Raw genomic sequence first — 23,336 nt, 5'->3', positions numbered from 1 at the left:
ACTGTACTTGCATGGTTTTTGTATCCATCAGCAAGCAAGGTGGAATGTACTCTCATATCTCCATGCTCAACACTGTAGAGCCTGCCAGAGTTGAAGTTTGTGAATATCAGATGAGATTTGAGACCTGGTAGCTACGAAGTTGCTTGCTATGCGATCTGGACGCACACCATGAATCGTCTCGGACGGTTCTCAAATACAATGGAACAGCAAGCCGAATAAGCGAGCCGCATACAGGCGTGCTTTGGTGATCTCGACTATACGATGCTGAGGCAGATATGTCGGAGCAGTCGTTTGACCGGCAAAATCAAGGATGCATCGGCCATGAATAGTCCGCTGGCGAAGGCTTGCACATATCTCCAACCGGATGGCACCACTGCTGCAGTATCAGATGATGAGACGGACTTGTACTTGAAGTTGCTCAAGCAGACCCAGTAATGGGTGACTTGCTTGTAACAGTCACATTACTCTAGGAGTCTCGGGTGGGAGCCTAAGGTCCGAATATGGACGGAAAGTCACCTATCGGGTCATATGGCATGCTTCGCTTTGTAAAACTGAGCGTCCGAGGGTTTTTCATATTATAAATGCAGACTGCGTGACCCATTGTCACAACCATGACGCAATCGTGACAGATTTACTTCCTGACCCACTGATGGTCGCCGTGAAAGGACATAGTGTCCTTTTTCCTGCCGTCCGGAAAAAGGACACCTGCTTTGCCCGCCGTGTCAGGCCGAACCTTGGCATCTATCTGCTGGTTCACACCCGGTTGGCTCATACATTTCATCAACTCCTTCCGGGCTCCAGAATGAAATAGCGCAGTTGGTCTAACGGAGCCTCAAGGACTTGAAATTACCGCCGCGCTTATGAAGGTTCTCGGGTGAACAGGGCCTTGGTGTGACTGCTGTCATCCGGTGAACATCATGAGGGGGAAAGACTACTGCTGACCTCTGATATCGAGACTTCCCCATTTCGCCGATATCACGATCTCTAGAGGGTATGATTGTAGTCCTGAATACTTCTCTTTATTTGCATGCGATCGATAACGGCGAGACGCAATTTCAGTGAGCGGAAGGCAGAGGTCGAGAAATTCTAATCTTTCATCAATCCTCAGCCTCGATCAGGTGTTACAACTCTTCATCCCTCTTCCAGCTGTGGCCGTGATTCTGGGTTTGTATTCACGATCATCATCATGATGTCGGATGTCCACAGGTCAATGCATTGATATCCGAACTGGATACATGTACACTACAAGGGCAGAATATATTAGAGGCAGATAAGATATGCTGCTTCCTACTCACTGTTTTCTCCCATCTTGCAGAATCCATTCAACAGTATCATTGTGACCTGAAATGCATCTTCCCCTTGTCTTTGCTGTGTGGCATTGGCTTTCTGGAGATCCACTTCTCTCTCTATCCTGCTTTGTCAATCTTGTGATCATGTTCCATGCTTTATCCATTCTCTTCTCAAAGGTCAGGCTCTACTCTACTGATATTTCCCGTCATCTGCTAGCAACACTGATTATAATTCATGTAAGCAGATGGGTGCACCACCTATTGGCTATCCTCATTGGTTGGGGCCGTATTACGGAGGCTTCCGGTTCTTCTTCCACGCAAGGAAGATGACAGCTGAGGGCTACCGCAAGGTCTATGACTTCAGATGCATTCAAATTCACTACTCATCTGAATGTAGGTCAAGTCTCAGGGTGTATTCAAGCTGCCTCGCTGGAACAGCTGGCTCTACGTAGTCGCCGGGGATACTTTAGGTAACACTTTCAACTCAAACACGGAAGACCCCATCCTAACAACGCGAACAGTGAAGGAGATTCATTCATTGCCAGATGACACGTTATCCCTGCTAGAGTCTGCCTACGAGGTACGTACGTCGTAAATGAGCCATACCAGAGTTCGGAGAAGTGACTTGGTGGCAACAGGAGTTGCAAATGAAGTACACGATGGGAGAGAATCTTCATTTCGACCCTTACCACGTCCCCGTGTTGAAAGTTAAAGTAAGTAATTCCGAGCGGCGAGGACATCTCGACCTCTGACTAACTCACTTCAAAGCTCCGCCGCAATCTCGAACACATGGTCTCTGAAACGACGGAAGAGGTACTTCTAGCCTTTGAGGAGCAGATTGGTAGACACTGCGATGGTGCGTACAGGTGGTTGGCCTCGAATGAAGCATGATTATATTGATGTCTTAGATGAGTGGAAAGAGATGGATGTCGTGGAACCCCTAGTCAAGGTTATGTCCAGGACATTCAATCGCATCATAGTTGGCCCCTCCCTATGTAGGTGTCATCTCTCTCTTCTGCCCTGTGGACCTTTTCATCTTTGTGTCTAGGTAGGAATGAAAATTACATCGAAATTGCCTCCCGAAGTGCACTTGAGCGATTCATCATCGGGTTTTTCATAAATACATTCCCGAGCTTCTTGAGACCGTACGCATCTGATACCTTTCCAATTCGTCCCATTGCTAAAATGTTAATCTCCATTAGCCTGGTTGGGCGACTCGTGACGCGACTTCCAAAGACTGTAGCCGCTTCCATGAAGCACTACCTCCCTATGATACTTGATAGGAAAGCAGCTATTTCGGAATATGGAAAGGACTGGTCGAATAAGCCGGTCAGTACTGTGCTGCGGTCTCTGGATGTGTGTACTGAATGGTCTCAGAACGACGTACTTTCTTGGCTGATGGACATAGCAAAAGGTACTCAATCGGATCCGCATGATTTGACTATACGACTTTTAGCCGTAAACGGTGCTTCGACTCATACCTCGTCGCTGGTGGGTCACTTTGCTACAGCTGACCTTGGTCTCACTTCGCTCGCAGTCCTTCACGCAAGCTATCATCAATATGGCTGTGCATGCCGACTATGCAGGGCCGCTGAGAGAAGAAGCGCACTGCATCATTGATTCGTTCGGATGGTCCAAAGCTGCTCTCGATCGTCTCGTCAAAATGGACAGCTTCCTTAAGGAGTCCATGCGAGTGAATGGATTGGGTTCAGGTATTTTGCGGTGCTCACCCTCATGCTGCAAACTAACCTCTGCTCCACCAGTCACACATGCTCGTCGGGCAGTCAAACCAATTCGCCTCTCCGACGGGACATATGTCCCTGAGGGCTCTTATATCTCTGCCGCTTTGGACGTTCATTTCGACGAGAGACACTACCCCAATCCAGAAATATTCAATGGCTGGAGGTTTTATGATGATTCTAACTCACTCGCTAATGGGGAGGATGGATTTGTGGTACCTAAACTGCACTATCTGCCCTGGGGATATGGGAAACATGCTTGGTATGTCCTATTTCTCGCCAGCTATTTCAGAATTCGACATCATGCTCGTTGCTTTTGACTAGCGTAAGTCTAATCTCACTGCTAGCGCGAATGTTGCGATATTCAATGTTGCAACAGCCCGGTCGTTTTATCGTAGCCTACGTCATGAAGGCACTTATGGCACACATCGTATTAAATTATGACCTGAAGATGGGTGGTAACGGCGGGCGACCGAGAGACGTGTGGTTTGGATACATGTGCAGTCACAGCAGATCTGTGAAGTAAGTCTGTCTTAAGGGTGGTAAGGTGATCTGTGCTTACGCCTTCGCCACGGTACAGGTTACAGTTAAGGCGGAGAAGTCCGTAGCTCGTCCTAACCGTACCAGCAGTTCTTTGTTTTCCATTGTGCTATCGCCGTGCGGGAGGTAGCCGGTCTACAAATACTAACATAACAACCAGATGAGGTCATTGGTCATCCTTGGACCGATGCTGTTCCATCAAATGAGCCACATATGCGGGTAGGGGACGCATCCAAGTCCAGGAGGAATGATTCTGTAAGCGGAGGAACCCAGACCGTCCTGCTTTCGAGGATATCACCAGTGGGACCTCATCCCACTGATTTTCAGATTACCGACGGAGCTTTCCAGCTGTACGCGCAACGGTAAAAGTTCTCGTGTATTTCGTGAATCTTCATCGTATATTGTTCGCATTACCACATGTCCCATGCCCATGCTCTATATGACGATATTGGAAGCCCTCAATTCATATGTCGTGCAGAAACGCACCGTACGCATGTCTCTCCTCCGAGACGGCGCATGATTGAAATTGCAAATATGCGCTCCACTACGGAACTATATTCAAAATGAAAGAAGACAAATAGCCATCTCCAGAAAAGGCAAGCGCTGTGGTTCGAGCACGGTCACGTGCTACGCGTCAATACGCGCGGCGCGCCTGGGAGGTTGAGTTTGTACGCGTCCGCGACTGGCATGTCACGCTCGCGTCCCGTTACATAACCTTCGCGGTGCGTATAATTGCGTACGCAGGCTCTCCCGACACGTCCAGGACCTTTCTTGCCTTCGACCACCTCGACCGCCATGGACGCTGTTCACTTCGACCTCCAGCATGAACGTCGAGCACCGGCACCCCTATCGCGCATGTCATCTATTGCAAGCACGTCGTCGGACGACACCACTATCAGCTCGGAGTCAGCCAGGAGGACGCGCAAGAGGTTCACACACGAGCAGTTGGCTATGCTCGAGCAACTATTCCACCAATGTTCCCATCCTACCCGTCAGCAACGAGAGGCCTTGGCCGACCAAGCTGGGATGTACGCACCTCTGCCACCTATGTATAGGTACTCTTGCGCTGACGTATGCCACCTCCAGGGAAATACGATCTGTAACTATTTGGTTCCAGAACAAACGCCAGTCGGAACGCAAAGTCGCCCTACGCAATAGCACCAACACTACCCGGTCCCTATCGTCCTCGGACAACAGCGCGTCCGTCAGCAGCTCCCTCAAGGCAGGTAAAGCCATGTTGCGCCCACAATCGCGCGTCCATTCCCACTCCCACTCCCGTGCCTCGGCCCCATCACGCATCCTCTCCCTTGACGAGATCGCCTCGCGCTCCGAGCTCCGCATCCAACCCCCCAGCACGCCCACGCGCCGCCCGAACCCGCGGCCCAATGCCACCCTATGGGACAGCATGCTCTCGTCGCCCATCCAGTCCCCATCATCCCCCGTGCGCGAATACCACTACATCGAGTTCGGCAAGACGAAAAACGCGGGCAACCGGAAGACGCTGGAGTGGGCGTGCGCGGTGGCACGGGTATCGACTAAGCAGCAATTGGCAGAAGGGGGTTTATTTGCGACGTTGAGGGAGGAGCCGGAGGAGGATACGGAGACGCAATGCAGTAAGAGCAGTGCGGGGGACATGGATATGGACGACGACGACTATACCGACGAGGAGGTGCACGAAGCCCTCACTCCCAACGACAGCTTTGGCTACACGGAAGATACCAGCAAGCGAGGAACCTTACAAGCACAGCAAAAGGACCAAAACGTCGACGAAGATACCATGAGGGCTGCGTTGGCGTTGTGCGGACTCGGGAACCGGTGACATACGGGACGTGTTAAAGTTGAAATTAATGGGGCCCCTCTCTCGGGGACGCCCCTCATGCCTAATTATGAAGTAACGAATATATGCCTACAAGTATGTAGCCTTGCATGTAGAAACCCATACCCGAACATAATCGGACATATGTTGTACCATTCCTATCCTGCGACGACACTGGTCCGACTGAGATGCATAGTACCATCTATGCATCAAACCTTGGCAAGACGGCAGCGTTTGGGATCGTCATTTCAGTCATAAACAAAGTAGGTCCGACAACTAAATCCAGCCGATCTTAAAGATCCTGTACCCGCCTTCGTCCGCTCGTCCGACTCCTTCCTGCCTTTCGACTCGCTCCTCGCTCAAGATAGCTAGAACTGCCCTCTCCGTCACGGAGGAGACCACAGAAGCGGCAGGAAAGACCGCGCCAACGGTATCACCCATTCCCTCATGTCGCCCGACAGTACGCATGGGAATCGCCAACCAAAATATCCCACCTCTCCCGCCGTTCTCGGCGGAGGGGCGGACGAGCAGCCGCTCCACGCAGCGCTTGATCCAGCTGGCATGTTCCGGGTGATAGATCACGTCCGCCGCAAGGATAACGTTGAACGGCCGGTCGAGGGGTGCAGAGTAATCCGGATGCTCCCAGTCGAGCTTGTGCACATCGACCGGAGCCGGCTGGAAGTCCGCAAAGTTGGTCTCGACGTTCTTTCGTAAGTTCGCTAGAACGTCCGGGTGGTAGTCAGTGGATATTACTGGTCCGGGGGATGCGGAGCCGAGGAGCTTGGAGGCCACGATGCTGAGCAGGCCTGTGCCTGCCCCTAACTCCAGCACTCTCGCAGGCCTGTCTAGTCCATAGTTGCAGGGTACTAGACACATCCTTCTGGCAAGGATGATGCAGCTCGCCCAGCTTTGCAACCCGACTGAGGTGTGATCTTCCTTCGAAAGTGCGGCATCGTTGAGCTCGACTTCGATGCAAGTCGCGCTTGCTGTCTCGGCCGTGGGGAATGAGAATTTGCGAGTCAGAGAACCGGTCTCCTCGAGGTCGTCGCTGGCGAACTTGGCCAGCAGAGCCGTGACATCGTCTAGCACGTCATACCGCTCGTTTGCCTCTACTTCATCAGTAGCTGCCGAGATCCACTCATCCGAGCGGGAGATGAATCCCGTCAACCATTTGATAGCAAAGGCACGTTCGAATGGGTCGGAACGAAGGATGTCGGGGTCGGCAGCATCTACTTCATCCGCGAACTCCGGAGTAAGGTCCCGCTCCTCTTCAACATCAACTGCATCGTCCTCCTCCTCCGCGGATGCATAACCAGAGTCTGGCACCGACGTATCGTGTATATGCGTCTTCAGATGCCGCTTTGGTACGCGCAGCTTCGTCGGTGCAGGCGGTATCGGAATGAAATAAATATCGCGCAAGTTGTGCAGAGCTTGCTTGATATGCGAAACCGGGTGCTCTGCCAGCCGTTTCAGCGAAGGAAGGCTTGCCGTCGGAGGGGTCGGCACTGCGTATGGCGCCATGTCTATCACTTCTATGCAGGGCCGTCTATCCGAAATCAAAGCAAATTCCAGGAAATCCTCTATAAGCCCAATATTAATATTATAACTGCGTGCCTCTGTTGTCTAGAGGGTATCTTCTATTGTCTATGGCAGCAGGTAAAGTAGAGCGGTTGCTGCCAGGGTTATTGCATGAGGACGTCCATGTCGAGGAAGGGGTCGAGGAGCAAGGAATGCGAGGGATCGATCAAAATCATTGCACCGCCGGCAAATGCCGTGCCCAATAAAAGATTCGATTGCGATGTCGGATGGTTTCGAGTTGCGCACGTTCGCCCTGTGCCGCATTCTCGCGATGTCTCGCTCTATAACCATCGCATATCACTTGCACCCTCCCGAAGGTGTAGCTGGGGAGGGTCTGTCTTCCACGAAGACGCAGGAGTTCCCTGTGTCAGGCGGAGATCAGAAGGAATACTACGAGTCGTTGCGAAGCGCGATCAATGAAGCGAAATCCAAACTGGGAGAGGAATTGACGGCATGGAGAGATGCAGTCGGGAACAAAGAGCAAGGAAAGGAAAAGACAGTACCGATGAAGAGCGAAGACGACGAGGACGAATCAGACGAGGAAGATGTGTGATGCTACCAAGGTTAGCACGCTAATCGTTCAGAGACCGTCCAGATATCGAGTAAGCAGAGCACGTAGCCATGTTCCTCACCCCACCCCGGTGCTGTATGGGTACCAAAACCAGATCCAACCCCATGCGAGAATGCAAGAGGAAGACCCTTTTCATCCACGCTATCCGCAATGATGCATTAATCCGCAGATGGGGATACATGACGAGGATGGAGGAAACAGAGGTTGTTCCAGTTAATGAGCCCTTCGGGGCGACGTACTTGTTCAAGGGATATAGTCGCGGTCCGAGACTCGCGCACCGCGGTGGCATATATATTATCAACCTAGGGTTCGCTTGCACGCTACTGGGCCTTTTAACAGGTCTAGACTTCACATCCATAGTAATTAGGAGCGGGGCAGACACACTGTCATATATGGGAAGGTAACAGGGCCTATAGCGAAGCAGAATCCAGCACGAGTACGGCACGATCCTGGGTGCTTAGTTCAGGATCTAGTTAGACCGCTTCTCCTTCCCCCTAGGTCTCTCCCGTACAACCATCTTATTGCTGTTCTTGGGACCCTTGGGACCGGGCTTCCTCGTGCGCCGGCCACGTGCAAGCCAACCCCACACAGATCGCGCTTGCTTGTTACCCTTCGACTTACCACGACCTCCTCCGTGGGGATGGTCACATCTAAGAAAAAGACAGTTAGCAAGGTGGCCAGTGATAAGATATCGCACGACACGTACGCATTCATAGCCATACCGCGCACGGTAGGCCGCCAGCCCAGCCACCGAGCGCGCCCCGCCTTGCCTAAGCTACGGTTCTTCCACAGCGGATTGCTGACCTTCCCCACCGTCGCGCAGCAGTCCTGCAGCACCTTGCGCACTTCGCCGCTCTGCAGCCTCACGAGCGTGTACTTTCCCACGTCGTCGTGCGCCACGACCTGCGCGAATGTGCCCGCCGCCCGGACGAGGATACCGGGCTTGTCGGGGTGGAGGGAGATGCAGTGGATGATAGTGCCGGTAGGGATGAGCCGCAAAGGCAGGACGTTGCCCGGCTTGATCGTGCGCGAACGTAGCAAGCCAAGCGCGAGTGAGGCGGTGGTTGTGGACGTGTCGCTCCCGACGCCAGTGTCGAGAAGCTTGCCGCGCTTGTCCTTCGAGTCGACGTACCCCGGCACTAACCCGTCGGGCACGCCGTTCCTGAAGCTCTCCACAACATCTCCGGCCTTGATGTTCTCGGGCGCAAGGATATAGCTCCATTTCTTCCGGCCACTCACGTTGGGATCCGGATTGTAGAGTAGTGCGATGTGTGCCGACCTCCCGGGGTCGTACTCAATGCGCACGACCTGGTGGGGGCCCGGCTCGGTGCGCATAAAGTCAACAAGCCGTATACGCCGCTTGTGGCCGCCGCCGCGATGGCGGACGGTAATACGGCCAGTGCTGTTTCGTCCGCCTTTCTTCCTTAGCGGCACCGTCAGCAGACGCAGGGGACGTCCTTCATAAAGGTGTTCATTGAGGGGTCGTCGTAGGTGGCGACGACCAGGAGTAATAGGCTTGTATGTCTTGAAGAGATTCGACGTCCGCGTCAACGCTTCATGGACTTGGTTCGGGGCTGCAACTTCTGTTGCCAATTTGCGAATTTGTGAGCTGGAGCCCTGCAGAAACGAGACCTTGGATGGCGCAGTGGCCGGTCTAGAGCTCAGCGAGAGACACGTCCGCAGAAGACTGCCGCCATGGCGTGCAGCAAACATGAAAGCCTTTGGGCTGTGTTCCCTGCAGCCTCAGGAATTAGCAGATGATATGTTCTGAGGCGAAGAGGGAACTTGGGAGGACGCGGCGGTTGCCGAGACTTAGATCTCCGTCGATCTATGTTTCGATAGTTGTCGGCAGCTGCACCTTAACAGTACATCGCTCCGAGGCTCGACGCATTTCTACCTTACATCTCTGTATATTATCTTTCTAGGAAGACGTGAACGACTGGAAACTACGTCCTTCACGTTTTGGCCGTATACCATGGGCTATATACCGCAGCAAGCACTGTACAACTTGAAAAAGTACTCTTATAAGGGCGTAGACCAGTGAGTTTTTGTCAGGCCACTACATAGATACAAGACTAACGAATTCATGCACAAAGCTCAATAGTCTCCCGATACATTCTCAACCCCTTCTGGAATTGGTTCGTAACATTATGGCCTCTGTGGGTTGCACCCAACGTCGTGAGTCTCATCGGTCTCTTCAGTTAATTCAGCATTAACATGGATTCCATTAGATAACCCTCACGGGTCTCTCTCTTGTCTTCTGCAACTTTGCGACGCTTCTCTATTACGACCCTGGCTACTTGACTGAGAAAGACGGGGCGGGAGCGATCACCGTCGGTCCTCCGCAATGGGTGTACTTTACGTGAGTCCTATGCAAGGTCTAGGAGGAGCTCTGTTTTATGCCGTCCTTGGTACCAAGGTGGGCTGTGGGTCTGTTCCTGTACCAGACTCTCGACGCGATCGACGGTAAACAAGCCAGGCGAACTGGCATGGCCGGCCCCTTGGGCGAGATGTTCGACCATGGATGCGATGCGATGAACACAACAGTGCGTCTCCTCACCTGTCTGTTCTCCCTTCATGGATCCCCCAGCAAGAGTCTCAATCCAATTGTGCAATCAGCTCGAAGTCATCCTTGCCTCGAGGGCCCTTAACCTCGGCCGCTCATGGTGGACCGTCGCTTCCCAGATCGCCACCTTGGCTAACTTCTACCTCACGACGTGGGAGGAATACCATACCGGACAGCTGTACCTCGGCGTGTTTTCCGGCCCCGTGGAAGGCATCCTCATGATTGTCGTGATTTATATGGTCAGCGGCGTCTACGGTAAGACTAATTTTCTACTTAGGGATAAATAATGGTTCCTCATGAGTACGTTACCGGATGATTAGGACCCGCATTTTGGGACACACCGATCCTCAGTGTTCTTCCTGGATTCATTACGCGCGCACCCCCGATTGCCCCTCTCCTGCAATACGTGCCCAAGAACTTGGGACTAAACGACGCATTCATGATCTTCGGTGGCCTCGCCCTGGCATTCAACATCCTCACCTCGTGAGTTCTTCCCTTCATTGCCGGTCCGCCTCCCGTACACGTCAAACAACAGGTACATCAACGTCTACCGCTCCCGCGCCGCCATCCAGGGGGCGCGTTTCCGCCCCCTCCTCTTCCTCCTCCCCTTCCCCACTTCCGTCGCGCTCAACCTCCTCTGGCTCTCCACCCCCAGCATCCACGAGTCCAGCATAGTGTACTCAAGCTTGTTCGTCCCCTTCCTCTGCGCGTGGGGCCTGCAGTTTGCGCGCCAGGTCGGCAAGATGATACTAGCGCACGTTACGAGCCAGCCGTTCCCGTGGTGGGACTGGATGTGGGTGTGGTGCGCTGTCGGGGCCGCAGATGTCAATTTGCCTAGGATATTAGGAAGGTCAGTATCAGTCTAAACTATATTATCCCTCTGGGCATATAATGTATGTTCTGTCTTCGCACACCCATTAGGCCACCCATTATCCAGAAAGACCCGAAGAGCCTGCAGTGTTTCGTCTATGCCACTGTGGCCCTCTCCGGCCTCCTATATGCCCGCTTTTGTATCCTCGTCATACGCGAAATCACGAACTTCCTCGGGATCGCGTGCTTTACTGTCCGGAAAAGGGACGAGGAAGGCGTATGGAGGCGCAGGGGAAAGTCGACGGGCAATGAGAAGAGAATGTAAGGCGACGATGAAGAATCAGCGACGACCTTAGCTCAAAATTTCGTGTCTCCGGTCGGTATAAATACGCCAGCAGGAAATGCAGCGAGATAAGTTTAGTACCGAATAACGATATGATTAGGACCTCTAGACGGTGATAACATACGCATTTACAATATCTCACGAACGAGTTATGATACAATATCCACGCGAGCCTATTATACACTTGATTCCAAACTCCATTCAGATCCTCTCTTACCTCCGCGACAGACTCCCGATGCATTGATGCTCAGAGTAGATCATTCGTCCCAAGCTGCTGAACGAAATCTTGCCAAGTCGAATCCAGCACATTTGAGGATGGCTGAAGTTGGCTGGCCAAGTGGAATTCGAGGTGTGGTTGACTATCGCCTCCAATGGTGCCGAAGTGCCAGCCGTCCCCGAAGTCTGTGGCAGGGGGACCAATTGGAGCTGTCGAAGCTTCCTCCACAGGCTGGTCGTATAATTCCCTGCTGAACTCGTAGGGCGTCGATCCAGTCAAGCATTCGAAGTTCATAAGATCTTGCGTGATCGTTGGATGCACATTCTCGGGAATGTTGAGCATGAGCGACGCGTCTGAGGGGACGTCAGACCCGGGGGGCGATACATGCTCTAGGGGGACTTCTGGCGTGCTAGACTCTGCGACAAGGCCAGTAACAATTGTCTGATGGCAGAAGACATCGTTTCCGGATAAGAAACGAGTCTTTCCCCCTAGGCGATCCAATTCAGCGATCACAGCGCGCTGGAAGTACATCCTGTTCGCCGCGGCATGGGCCAGATGATGCATTTTATTCATCATTTCCTAAAGGGAGAGTTCAGTTGTTGCACCGATATGTTGGAAGACAAGCCTGTACGCACTCGCATATGATCAAACGCGGAGTTTAAAGCAGCTACCCTTCCGAATAGAATGTGAGCGATATCCAGGTGCTCTAGAGCTGACTTCGTTAAGCTTGCAACTCTGGCCTTCGTCACCAAAAGACACATCACGATCTAATAAAGAATACGACGTGAGGTCGTCTCAACTAGCTGTGAATTGGCTGTGTGCTCACGGTTGCGGAGACCGTATACGACCAAGGGATCGTAATCCTCGTCATTGGATCGGGAATGAGATCAAACAAGTCTCGTAGCCCAATAATGAGCCTGTAAGCGGATCGATATGCAGCCATGACCGAAGTGCCAAATCTATGCCGCAATGGGTCCTCCGGTTTCTCCTGTAATGCTTGGGCGAAATAGCCTCGATGGAGGTAAAGAAGCGCTGCGCGACGACACGGAAACATCAGACAGAGAAACGGGGAAGGTGGACGACGGGTTAGGACAGCTCACTGATTTCTTTTCTGTACAGAACGGCACCCCTAGCCATGAAGAAATGCATAGGATCCGTTGACCTGAAAGAAGCGCATGAAGGCCGCAGGTATACCGGCACAGGATACTCGCGGATCCTCCTGTCAAGATCTAGTATTGTGGAATAAGTTGGTACCTTCCCGCAGAGGGCTACTGGCATGATTGTGCTGCGCAGGAACAGAGCATATTTCAAAGCCCACGTATGATCTGAGATGTATCAAGAAAGGGTACCTCCTTTGATTACTATGTTTCACTCACAGCCTATCTCTTGAGTGCCATTTTCATCGGTCACTTCCGGAATGTCAGGAGGAAAATCACATTCTACAAACTCGAGGGAGATGGAAGGCGGTCGTCCGAAGCCGAAGCTCTACGTAAGTAGTCAATGTTACTAAGAGAACATTGCTTGGAGTAAGATGGAACTGACAATGTATGTGTCAAGCTTGAACAGGTGCCAGAATGTGCGGTTGCGCCTCATGGCAGTGTCTGGATCAAGCCCCCAACGGGAACCTTTCAGATCTGTCGGGACATAAGATGCGGCAGTTAATGGTACTTCCAAATTACTGACTCAGACCAATCTGTGCCAGCGAAGTTCACTGTGAATATAGTCTCCAGAGCAGGAGGAGCGAGAGCACTTACGCTGTAAGCGTATTTCACAGCAATGCCGATGTCTATCCAAGGCATACTCGTTCCTTCCAGCTCTACTATATCAACATACTGTACCATATAGATCTACTCATCGACCGCGAAGCTTGATGTTGAGATAGAGCTAGAAAGCCAACAACATCGCTCACCAGTGCTTGCACCCAAAGCAAAGTCGTATCCCTGAGAGTTGACTTCAGGTTCAGAGCCACCCGCGCAAGCATGTAGAATTCGTTGGCTTGATGTAAGACCAGTGGTTTTGACAGGTCCCCTAGTATCCCGAAGGCAAAGATAATGAAAAGGAGAGGCAATGAGTCGGGGACATCCTGTGTTGGGTTGCTGAGTGAAACATCGTTGATCGGTGGGGATAATTTAGTTCGTTGGATACCACAAGAGCAGGCAATGTGTTACTTACCTACTTCCGTATATATTGGGCAGGAGCTCGTCGAATACCTCCTTGCGGGGAAGTGGATAGTACCTGCGCGGGTCAAAGTCAGTAGAGGATTTTCTAGAAGTAGGACACTGGTCTTACATGTATTTTCCAGCCTCTAAAAAGGAATTGCATAACTTGTACGCCTCAGTTAGGGAGGGAAGGGCGGCTTCAAGTTTCTGTTTGATATTGTCATTCATGGCCACTGTGGACGGGAAGCGGCTGGGAGTAGCGGATGCCGCGTCCAATAAGTCCTGGGTTAGTTTTGAAGAACAAGCCATGGGTGGTATTCGTCGGTAAACCGCCTGTAGCAATCGTCAGCTGTCGTCCTAAGATGCGAGATTTCATCCAGGCTTACATATGCTAAGAACTAAGATGATGGTCAGGTAGAAGAGTGACAAAGGTTAAGGACCCCTTACCTCGGATCGGGCGGTTGGCCCGTAGAACTTTGTCTCGCCGCGCGGGCCCACAGTTAGTGTGCCTAGATCATCATCGTGGTCTGAGCACAGTGAGCGGATAGACAATACCCACCGAAGGCATCGACAAGATTTTCTTCCTCCGTTTTACCCGTGCCCGGGGACTGTGCATTATTACTTGAACTACCCGAGCTGAGGGCGGGGGTACTAGCCGCTGTGTCGATACTGGGAGGGCTGTGCCCCTGCTGCTGTTCTAACCGCTGACGGAGATTCTTTGATTCATCCTCTACTTCGCGGAGTCGAGTGCGGAGGCGCTCGATCTCGTCATGTAGCTCCTCGGTATTTGCAAGGATAAGACTAGGAGTCGCCGGTCTATTTGAGGACCGTAAACCCATGGGATATTGATTGTCATCACTTACCGGTTATTTCTACCTGCCACCAGCGATCCTAAATATCACAGGTGACAAAATGCTCTAGCGTTCCGAAGAGCTCGCAAATACCTTCCGGACATATGGCAGCACAACCCTTCTTGACGCAAGCTTCACAAGGAATGTTGCGGTCGCACCGAGTCTTCAGCCTTCGTGCAAGCGGTTTCAGAGCTATTGCATACTTCAAAATATGGTGCATCCCTACCGACGGCATTCGGCGCAGGACACCGGTACGCGGCCAGGACGCTTGCGTTTCTCATTATGGACCTTGCCATTGCGAGGGCCTTGGTCCGCGTTCGTCATACGGAGAATGGATTTTGTCTGCGATGGCTGGTGAAGCGACACAATCAAGACGAAACTACCCCAGAGCTTCCAACAGTACCAGTGGCTTCTTATGACCTGTATTGGCTAAGGACAAGTCTCCTGTGCCTTGTACTGCGCTCGTTTATTGCTATTTTAGAGTTGGTTTACGAGGCAATCGCCGCGGTCATAGTTCATATACGTACAGATCGTACAGGGAGAGTCCGAGACAATTAACTAAACGTTTGGTATTGGGATATACATCGCATTTGTAATAACACATAGTGGCTGAACTTAGGAAAAGCAGGGGATGGTCATTGCATGGTCAAGGTATGAGGACTCCCACTTGTAATGACGACGAAAATGTGAAATTAGGCACGACAATATGGAGAGGGGGAAAAGACTACCTAGGCGTCGTCGAGGAGGTATCGTAAGATCTCAAGGTCCAGTGTGATAAGTGACTACTTTGAGGGCTATGTTCATGAAACGGAATGGTAGACACACTTGGGCAAACAAGTCCAGACACTCAAGTAATGAACAACAGGAAATGGCAAAGTCATTGTGTCCAAAAGGGAAGCAGCGCTTTCTCACCGGTATGCATCATATCCGCTACCGTAATTTGGTTGTGGAGCTGCAGCACCCGGTGGCAGGTTATTGGGATACTGAGAGCGTGAGTAGCGGTTCTGAGGCGGTGCCTGCGATGTCGGTCGCCGACCTTGGGGCCTTGAGACCCGACGGACGCCGTCAGGACCCGACACTGGCCCACGGTCCATCAAGCTCACACCGCGCGACCTTGGATTCGGCGGGGGCGGTGGAGGGAGACTACTCGACCCTGCTAGCATCTCCTCGGGCTCGGCAGAGTATCCTTGGTACTGTTGATCCTCGTACCCAACAGCCTGGGGCTGGGCGTTATAGTAAGGGTTGAACGTTTCCCCTGGGTGCTGGCTGGACACCGTCGTGCTGCGCAAAACGCCATTATTGCCAGCTGCCCGCTGAACAGCAGACTCAAACCCTGGGCCCTGGTAGCGCGCCATAGGCGAAGGGAGGTGTGCATATGGGTCCTCTTGGTTATCGTATTGCTGGTCGGATTGAGGACTGATGGGAGTCAGTCGTTGGTTTGAACCATAAGCATCCGACGGCCCTGAGTAGGTCTCGTCACTTGACCGCGCCCCCGCTGTCAACGAGGACGACGTAGTGGCGGGGGTTGGAGGCATGGGCTTATTCTGATTCACAGCCAACGGCGCCGGCAGCATGAGCAGCTGGTTACTGTCATATCTGGGCCGCTGGCCTCCGCTGTAGTTCGAGTCGTTATACGTGCTGGAATCATACGCCTGCGAAGGGGGCTGGAAAGTCTCCGCAGTGGAAACCGTGGAGTACCGGTTACTATCGGGCCTTTAAACAATCAGCACAAGGATGCCCCCGAAAAGATGCGTGACATACCGCTTCGGCGAGCCAGACCGCAAGTCGTTCCAGGTAGAATCCCTTGACTGCGTACCACTCTTCCATCTCCTCTCGCGCTCGAACTCAGCCCACCGCTTCATCATAATATGGGAAGAGTCGAACTCTCCCTCTTTGTCGCCATGGTCGCCACCTTTATCACCGGCGACTTGTCGAGTCTGACCCCAGGAGAAATCGTCGAAGTGCCAGAATGCATACGCCGGAAGGATACCGTTCCAGATAGGCAGGGAAAGGAGATAGACTATCATCCATCCGAGGTAGGCGATCTTGCGAGACGTGATGACAATGAGTAGACCCGGTAGACCCAGCACTATAGCCAGCAAGATAAGAGGGATAGTCGTGTTGGTGCCGCCAGGAATGATGGAAATAATAATCAGATAAAGAGTGAAACTGATGGCCGCAGGCAAAACGAGCGTTCCGGCGAGCTCCATCCCTACGACAAACTGCATAGAGAAGCAGAACGTTCCACAGAGATCACGGACGAGTAGCAGCTCCGCCAGGTTATGGATGGTCGAGTTGATCCAGCGACGACGTTGAGACAAGAGGACGTGGAACGTGTCGGGGACAATAGTCTTGCAAACGGCCGAAGGTACGAACATGTTCTTGCGCTTGGGGAACGTCTTGAGCAGGAGCGTCGTGAGGTATCGATCCTCTCCAAGGAGTAACAGATTCTTCTTGTGCAGTGTATCCACGACGTTCTCGGAGTAGTGCTCCACAATATCCGGGTTGGCCAGGATGGGAACCCAGTAGCCAGAGGTACCCTTGGGGGCCTTGATGCGATACATACTGAAACACCCTGGCAAACAAGTAACACCACCGAACATGGATTCGAATGCCTTGGTCAAATGATGAGAGATGTAGTACTCGAAGACTAGGAAGGTCTTCAGGGTTAGTCCACACAAGGCACAACTCAACTACTCACCTTGAATCATAGTGACCCACGTCTCCGCCTTGTTGGCAATCTTAGTCTCACCGCAGAGCGCCATAATCTCCTCATCTTGAACCATAGCAGCAACCATACGAGACAACGAATCCGGGAAGACCTTCGTATCCGCATCCACGCAGAGCGCCATCTCGTACCGATCTGGGCTGACACCGGTGACCCTCCAGATCGAGTTGAAGAACTCGTACTCCATAGTCGTCATGCGCTCGTCGAACATCACCTTCTGGAGGAACGACATGAGCACGATCTGACTGTCACGCTTGCCACGGTTACCAGGCTTGGCATCGTTCGCCTCGAGAGGGTTACCGCACTTCGCTACCAACACCATAGGCACACGTTGCTGCTTCGACATCTCCACAGTTGCATCGTCGTAGTCGTAGAACCCAGCATATACCTTGGCCATGTTGTGCCGCTTGTGACCGTCAGCGATGGCAACGTAGGAGTGGGGCTCGACTTCGTCCGGGGCAATGACGAATTCCTTCATCATCGTCAACACGATGTCTGGGGTAGTCATGTCGTTTCCGGCACCCTTGACCATACCGTCCGCGATAACCAAAATCATCTTGTGACTGTTAGGATAATCCGTAGTTGCGAGGGAGTCCAGCGTCGTCCTCAGGCCCTCCACCGACTCCGAGTAAGCAGTAACCAGGCAAATTGTATGCACCAACGGGTAGCCGAAGGGTTCGTAATCTGGCGGAGGTTGCGGGACGACGTTGTGCAGAGGGAAGGGACAAACGCTGTCCACAAAAGACCCGCGCGGAGAAGCATCCAAGGACGTGGTGCTACGAGATCTACAATCACCAGATGATTAGTCCTCACAATGTCTACGTGTGAAAGAGGCAAAGAGCGTACCCGTAATAGGTGTTGCGCTTGTTATCCAACATGCCATAGGCAGTGGCCGGCCTTCCACCCATCGATTTCAGGAGGTTGTCCGAGGGCGTAAACCTAGAGGTACTAGGCAAGAACCCTCCCTTCTTCCCGATCTTCTTCGGCGCCAGCCCATGCTTGTTGACATTGGGCCTGTACTGGCTCGGAGCCGGGCGGTAGATATCGTTCGTCCAATTCTCAATCTCAGCCTGGCGCTGCATCCGCTGCTCGTACGTCTCATGCTTGAACGTCCCGAGTTTCGACGAGAAGAACCACGCGAACACGACGGCCATGCCGAACCGGATGGCGACGACGCCAATGATGAACACCAAAGAGAGGTAAAGGACGACCTGCGAGGCCACACATCCGATGGTGTTGGTGTCGATGAAACCGACAGTAACAATGTCCTCGAGACATTTCGCGACCTGCTTCTGGTTTGTCCGAAGGAAGTAGCCGGTAAGGTCCCTCCCGTTATAGGAGCCGTTAGCATACTTGATCTGGTCGAAGATATCCGGGTAGTCGACTTGAGCTCTGTTCAACCACTGTAGGAGGCCCAAGTCCAAGACGGATCTGCATATTCAGGGATCAACACTTTGTTGCCGTCATGAGAGATGGAATGGCTTACTGTTCGTATACTGCGAGGTTCCTTGACGAATTCTTGACATCATCCCACGTATAGTACACTTGTCCCATAGGGTTCATCTGCGCCAAGCCACTCCTCGCCGTCGACGATGTATGACAATTCGTGGAATCCTCATACCCAGTCAAGTTCGCCGGAGACGTGCCATACTGGTTGTACACGTTACAGGGGAAATACCAGTCCAAGTTATTCCCGCTGCCGGTGATACTCGAGGCGCTGCCCTTCTTGATCAAGCCAGCACAGTTCTGATTGACCTTCTGGAACAAAAACGACGCGTCGTTGCCCGCGAGGTTCCAGCCGCCCGTCTCGAGAGGGTTGGTCGTGCCGTCGAACATCGGCGGCGCATTCGGGTGCTTGAACCTGGTGAAGTCATAGTCGTACCCGTGGATGATCACCGAGCCGTTCGTAATCTGGCCGGCGTGGTACCGATTAGGTGGCCGACCACAGACCGTCTCAGTAAAGCCGAAAGTCAGGTAACCGACTCCAGCCATAAGAATCATGATGAAACTGAGGAGACCCATCTTCTCCCGCCATGCTCGCTGTTGTTCTGGCGTCTTAATGCCTATCACGATAGGTTAGGTGCGAAGATCATGAGATCGGAAAAGCTGCTCACCACAAGCACGGAGGAAAATAGGAGGAACGAAGCAGGTGATGATATAGGAATAGATGAAGAACGAATCTTTGGGTCCCGGCCCAATGTTGTCGAAGCAACCCGAGCGCTTCTTCGGGCCTGGTACAGCTGCAGCACCACTCTGTGATTTTCGCCGGCGCAGTGTCCCACCACGCCTGAACAGAGCGAGACCCGATTCTGGCACGTCCTCCTGGTCTCTCTCCAGCAGCGACTTGCCTCGTCGCAGCTGGGGCGGCATAGGGGCGTTTCCGGTCGCTGGAACATATTAGATTCTGCGCTGAACGCAATCTGGACTGACAACTTACTTGAGGGCATAACGCCTACCCGACCTCGCCCTTCCTCCTCCAACTGCGCAGCATGAGTGCGGTAGTGCCACTGTCGATGTCCAGGCTCGATCTTTTCACGGTCGGGCCTGACCAAACTCTTCTTCCTCAGCACTCGCCCGTCAGATGAGCTTTCGGGATCCACGGAATTCGAATAAGCCGAGGGCATGCGGCGGTCGTGTTCCACAGGGCCCTGCCGCTCGCCTCGCTCCATATCATTGAATGAGATGTTATTCCGCGAGGCATTGTAGGGCAGCGGGGATAGCGAGGGTCGGCCATAGTCGGCCTGGTCTTTGTAGGAAGGCGGGGACTGAGGGGGCCGGGAGCGTGGGGGGCGTTGTTCGCGGTGATCCATGGCGACGCGTGCGTCGTCGTCGCGGGCCTGCGCGGTGGGTGCGGTCGACGGAGGCTCGCGGTGGACGAGGGAAGGAGGAAAAGCGGCGGGGGGATGATGTAGGAGGTTGCGAAGAGGAGTGCAGAAACGGTAGCCACCGGCGCCTGCGAGACACGTTCCAATTCTGGAAGCCACGGCCTGGCTTCGGCTCTACTTACAGTGCCTTCCAAGCTCAAACGCCTGTGCGTCACTTTGTTCTGTGGTATTTCGCCTTGCAACTCTGCAATTTTGCAGGACGCATGTCAGCAAGGAACGGCTACACGCCGGCACGCCTGACGTTGCCCAATTCCATTACCGCGTACACACAAATACGGAAAGCTAGAGTACATTCCAGACAAATACAAGAATCGCAATCGGAGAGCCACGCCGCGACAGTCCCGGAAAGTTGTAAACATAGCTGCGCAAGTGACACTGCTCTTTTGACATTTATTCCTGGAACTGGACCTGTGAGAGCGGTCTCTCCTCAGGAACAGCTGGGAAAACCACGGGCAGTCTCCCACTGCCACCCATCACGCATGGGCGTTATTGGTGTCGGAGAGGCTGCGCCATCGTTGCTGATTTCTCTTCTGCATCCGAGGGTCCGTGAACAGCGAACCTCCAAGCCGCAGCTCGCCTACATCGGCTTCGCAGGGAGCTGGGTCAAGAGGACACCATAGCGCTTTTTGATGGTCACCCGGTGGCGTGAAAACTTGTCGTCCGGAGAAAAACGAGCTGGAAAGCAATGTCCGCGTTCAATTGAGAGGCCCTAACGCACGTTCGCAAGGCCACGCACCAGGATGAGCAGACTTGGTGATTTTACCGCTCTCCGTGACTTTCTGGTAAGACGTTCTCCATTGAGCACAAGACAGGCATGTTTGCAAAGAACACTCACTTTCAACGTGTAGATCCTGTTCCCGTTCTCGTCTAACGTATACATGAGATGCATGGTGACAGGTCAGAGAGCAGCAAAATGAAAGCCTGCAGGTTCTTGGCAAAACGGAGTCCGAGTCGAAAGTGCAGCACAAATTTGCTGACTAAGCAACGCGCACGTGATGTTACAGTGTAACGCAGCATGTCACGATCATCACGGCATTGATCGGGTGGGTCTTTGTCATTGGCGATTACCATCGAGTCAAGCCGCCGAGGACGCCAGACATGTCAAATCATAGACGCTCGGCCATTTCTCAGCACCTTGTTTGCACGCTCTACGACGACCGACGATGGCCCCGACGCACAAAATATTGACGACGCCCGCCCCGGGCACCGAGATCAAGCCGTGGAAGTACACCGAGGAGCAGCAGGCGCAGATCACGGCATTGAGAGAGGTATGGCGTCCGATCGTGCTCGCACCGACAGGAATTCAGTATTTGACTCGTTCTATGCAGTACGCGCATACATTGCTCTTGCCGGAGAGCGACCCGTATCATAAGTGGGAGCTGCGGTGGCTTACGAAGCCCGATACGATTCCGCGGTACATGAGGGCTGCGAAATGGAAGCTCGAGGACGGCAAGAAGCGCATCAAGGGTACGCTGGAATGGCGGAGGGAGTACAAGCCGGACCTGATCCCACCCGACGAGGTCAGTTTGCCTAAATTAACTTTGTTTCACTCCGAGATGCCGACGTCATTCACAGGTCAAGATAGAGGCAGAGACTGGGAAGATGTACGATTCAGTCAATTCAGTCCTGTCAGCGCTCTGTGCTGAGTCGCCTCTAGTATTATCAACGGCTTCGATAGAGATGGGCGGCCAATAATCCACATGCGACCAGACCGAGAGAACACAGAACATACGCCTCGGCAGCTTCGGCACCTTGTCTGGTGTTTGTACGTCCATCCCTGCTTGCTGGTCTTACGAGTAATGATACCCCAGGAATCAGAGAACGCACGAAGGATCTTATGCCACCCGGCGTCGAGTCATGCGTCATCCTCATTGACTACAGCAAGACGACTCTACGGACAAACCCGTCTATATCCGTAGCCCGCAAGGTCCTGCACATTCTCCAAAATCACTACGTAGAAACCCTCGGACGAGGCGTCGTAGTGAACCTCCCCACCCTGCTCAGCTTCTTCTACAAAGGCATCTCGCCGTTCTTAGATCCCGTCACCCGCGATAAGGTATGCCCCCACTGTGGCACCTCTACTGATCGCTAATTCAAACGGCTTGCTCGGTAGATCAGATTCAACCCCAACTTGTTCGACCTCATCCCGAAAGAGCACCTTTACAAAGAGTTCGGCGGCGAGTTCGACTACGAGTTCGACTTTGACTCGTACTGGGAGCAGATCTGCTCGTGAGTCCCCGCTGACGCCGTTCATACTTCCTTGCAAGTCAAACTCTAAACTATGCCTATCACAGAGCTTGTAAGATCGCCCCTGATGGCACACGAATTGAAGACTCACCTGCTACGGCGACGAGCGAACAGTACGTTCCCTTTTAGTCCTGGCCAAACTACCCGTACTAACGGTTGAGCAGCGAATCAGGTGATTCGACTCCCGCAACATTAGTTGACAACCAGGACCAATCTCCCGAAGGGCTCTCTAAGGAGGTGGAAGCCGTCGTGAACGCGCCGCCAGCCGAGCAAGCTGCGCCCATCTCATGATCCTCCTGGAAGTTCCCAAAAGGCCAAGATTAAAAGATTCTCGCCATTGCTCTGAAAGATGTTTGCACTAAATAACGTAGTGTCTCGCCCTGGTGGCTGGTAGTGTGTACATGTGTAGTTATACACGTAGTTGCGAAGAATAATAAAGATGGTATGCAGTGAATACGGATACGTCAAGGTCAAGAAACATGGGGGAGGGGGATAGAGAATGGCCTATCTACAAAACTGGGACATGGGAAGTAAATCTTACGACCGATAAGTTTACAGTACGACAGTACGGTCCCATGCAACGTAACATCAGTGATGCATAGCCATCCTTGCCACCACTTCGCACGCGTGAAAGACCCCGGGCTCAGTTGCTTTCATGAATCTCTGAGCCCCTTTCGTCATTTTCACGAATATCTAATCCTTACATTCTGCATGCGAGGGAATGCAAGCGTGTACATAGGTGTACGTGCAAAATATAGTGTTAATGCGTTCCTCAAGGTATCGTTCCCCTCACCCTCCGAAGGGTGATACAAGGCAGCATAATAGAATAACGAGAACGTAGTAATAGACGCCGCCGTCCTGATAGAGCCGCTGAGCGCTGAGAATTTCGAAGACAATATTTCAATTCGAAGACGAGAATTCGAAGCCCCGGTCTATGCCGCAGAGCTCACCAATAGGACTGTAAAGCGGCGGTTGGGACTGTAGACTTACCTTCACG

The 23,336-nt window shown here is 52.8% G+C and overlaps 10 protein-coding genes across 10 annotated transcripts; 5 read left to right on the top strand and 5 right to left on the bottom strand.

The window, feature by feature from the left end:
* Positions 1-1,534: 1,534 nt before the first annotated feature.
* GLOTRDRAFT_30236 (cytochrome P450) lies at positions 1,535-3,554 on the top strand (the record flags this gene model as incomplete). The annotated part of the gene is made up of 12 exons (XM_007861992.1): positions 1,535-1,639; positions 1,687-1,759; positions 1,811-1,869; positions 1,928-2,002; positions 2,058-2,145; positions 2,198-2,288; positions 2,342-2,434; positions 2,492-2,618; positions 2,667-2,780; positions 2,827-3,001; positions 3,053-3,294; positions 3,408-3,554. The coding sequence occupies 12 exons, from the start codon at positions 1,535-1,537 to the stop codon at positions 3,552-3,554; spliced, it is 1,389 nt and encodes a 462-aa protein (XP_007860183.1).
* Positions 3,555-4,363: 809 nt separating this feature from the next.
* GLOTRDRAFT_134845 (homeobox-domain-containing protein) lies at positions 4,364-5,902 on the top strand (the record flags this gene model as incomplete). Its single annotated transcript, XM_007862380.1, has 2 exons — positions 4,364-4,596; positions 4,655-5,902. The coding sequence occupies 2 exons, from the start codon at positions 4,364-4,366 to the stop codon at positions 5,385-5,387; spliced, it is 966 nt and encodes a 321-aa protein (XP_007860571.1). The 3' UTR covers positions 5,388-5,902.
* GLOTRDRAFT_112853 (uncharacterized protein) lies at positions 4,948-7,041 on the bottom strand. The gene has a single exon (XM_007862379.1). It carries the CDS (start codon positions 6,903-6,905, stop codon positions 5,661-5,663), a length of 1,245 nt encoding a protein of 414 aa, XP_007860570.1. The 5' UTR covers positions 6,906-7,041; the 3' UTR covers positions 4,948-5,660.
* A 186-nt stretch (positions 7,042-7,227) lies between these two features.
* Positions 7,228-7,506, top strand: GLOTRDRAFT_13446 (uncharacterized protein; the record flags this gene model as incomplete). Its single annotated transcript, XM_007861921.1, has 1 exon — positions 7,228-7,506. A coding segment is annotated over one exon (279 nt), but the record flags the coding sequence as incomplete, so codon positions are not given.
* Positions 7,507-8,002: 496 nt separating this feature from the next.
* Positions 8,003-9,246, bottom strand: GLOTRDRAFT_123845 (uncharacterized protein; the record flags this gene model as incomplete). The annotated part of the gene is made up of 2 exons (XM_007863373.1): positions 8,003-8,183; positions 8,231-9,246. 2 exons carry the CDS (start codon positions 9,244-9,246, stop codon positions 8,003-8,005), a joined length of 1,197 nt encoding a protein of 398 aa, XP_007861564.1.
* Positions 9,247-9,382: 136 nt separating this feature from the next.
* Positions 9,383-11,554, top strand: GLOTRDRAFT_67429 (Choline/ethanolaminephosphotransferase). The gene is made up of 8 exons (XM_007862378.1): positions 9,383-9,573; positions 9,630-9,711; positions 9,765-9,895; positions 9,953-10,079; positions 10,153-10,354; positions 10,420-10,582; positions 10,635-10,949; positions 11,021-11,554. The coding sequence occupies exons 1-8, from the start codon at positions 9,509-9,511 to the stop codon at positions 11,232-11,234; spliced, it is 1,299 nt and encodes a 432-aa protein (XP_007860569.1). The 5' UTR covers positions 9,383-9,508; the 3' UTR covers positions 11,235-11,554.
* On the bottom strand, positions 11,500-14,467 carry GLOTRDRAFT_123843 (uncharacterized protein; the record flags this gene model as incomplete). The annotated part of the gene is made up of 14 exons (XM_007862377.1): positions 11,500-12,048; positions 12,105-12,236; positions 12,296-12,501; positions 12,570-12,794; positions 12,846-12,954; positions 13,012-13,103; positions 13,153-13,162; positions 13,224-13,316; positions 13,379-13,565; positions 13,642-13,704; positions 13,759-13,961; positions 14,015-14,026; positions 14,076-14,155; positions 14,188-14,467. The coding sequence occupies 14 exons, from the start codon at positions 14,465-14,467 to the stop codon at positions 11,500-11,502; spliced, it is 2,241 nt and encodes a 746-aa protein (XP_007860568.1).
* A 547-nt stretch (positions 14,468-15,014) lies between these two features.
* GLOTRDRAFT_108791 (uncharacterized protein) lies at positions 15,015-19,679 on the bottom strand. Its single transcript, XM_007862376.1, has 7 exons — positions 19,645-19,679; positions 19,322-19,594; positions 18,694-19,270; positions 18,054-18,638; positions 17,181-17,992; positions 16,241-17,129; positions 15,015-16,192 (listed from the first exon to the last, which is right to left on the bottom strand). Exons 1-7 carry the CDS (start codon positions 19,652-19,654, stop codon positions 15,388-15,390), a joined length of 3,951 nt encoding a protein of 1,316 aa, XP_007860567.1. The 5' UTR covers positions 19,655-19,679; the 3' UTR covers positions 15,015-15,387.
* Positions 19,680-20,306: 627 nt separating this feature from the next.
* Positions 20,307-21,017, bottom strand: GLOTRDRAFT_51946 (Nop10p-domain-containing protein). The gene is made up of 3 exons (XM_007862137.1): positions 20,928-21,017; positions 20,829-20,871; positions 20,307-20,767 (listed from the first exon to the last, which is right to left on the bottom strand). Exons 1-3 carry the CDS (start codon positions 20,979-20,981, stop codon positions 20,670-20,672), a joined length of 195 nt encoding a protein of 64 aa, XP_007860328.1. The 5' UTR covers positions 20,982-21,017; the 3' UTR covers positions 20,307-20,669.
* Positions 21,018-21,239: 222 nt separating this feature from the next.
* On the top strand, positions 21,240-22,798 carry GLOTRDRAFT_67418 (CRAL/TRIO domain-containing protein). Its single transcript, XM_007862375.1, has 8 exons — positions 21,240-21,360; positions 21,421-21,612; positions 21,668-21,696; positions 21,750-21,857; positions 21,911-22,148; positions 22,206-22,321; positions 22,387-22,452; positions 22,504-22,798. Exons 1-8 carry the CDS (start codon positions 21,256-21,258, stop codon positions 22,628-22,630), a joined length of 981 nt encoding a protein of 326 aa, XP_007860566.1. The 5' UTR covers positions 21,240-21,255; the 3' UTR covers positions 22,631-22,798.
* Positions 22,799-23,336: the final 538 nt, after the last annotated feature.

Source organism: Gloeophyllum trabeum, assembly GCF_000344685.1.
Source record: "Gloeophyllum trabeum ATCC 11539 unplaced genomic scaffold GLOTRscaffold_00001, whole genome shotgun sequence".
NCBI classification, from domain to species: domain Eukaryota; kingdom Fungi; phylum Basidiomycota; class Agaricomycetes; order Gloeophyllales; family Gloeophyllaceae; genus Gloeophyllum; species Gloeophyllum trabeum.
The sequence above is the reverse complement of the archived record's forward strand: the minus strand, read 5'-3'. Positions and strand labels throughout refer to the sequence as shown.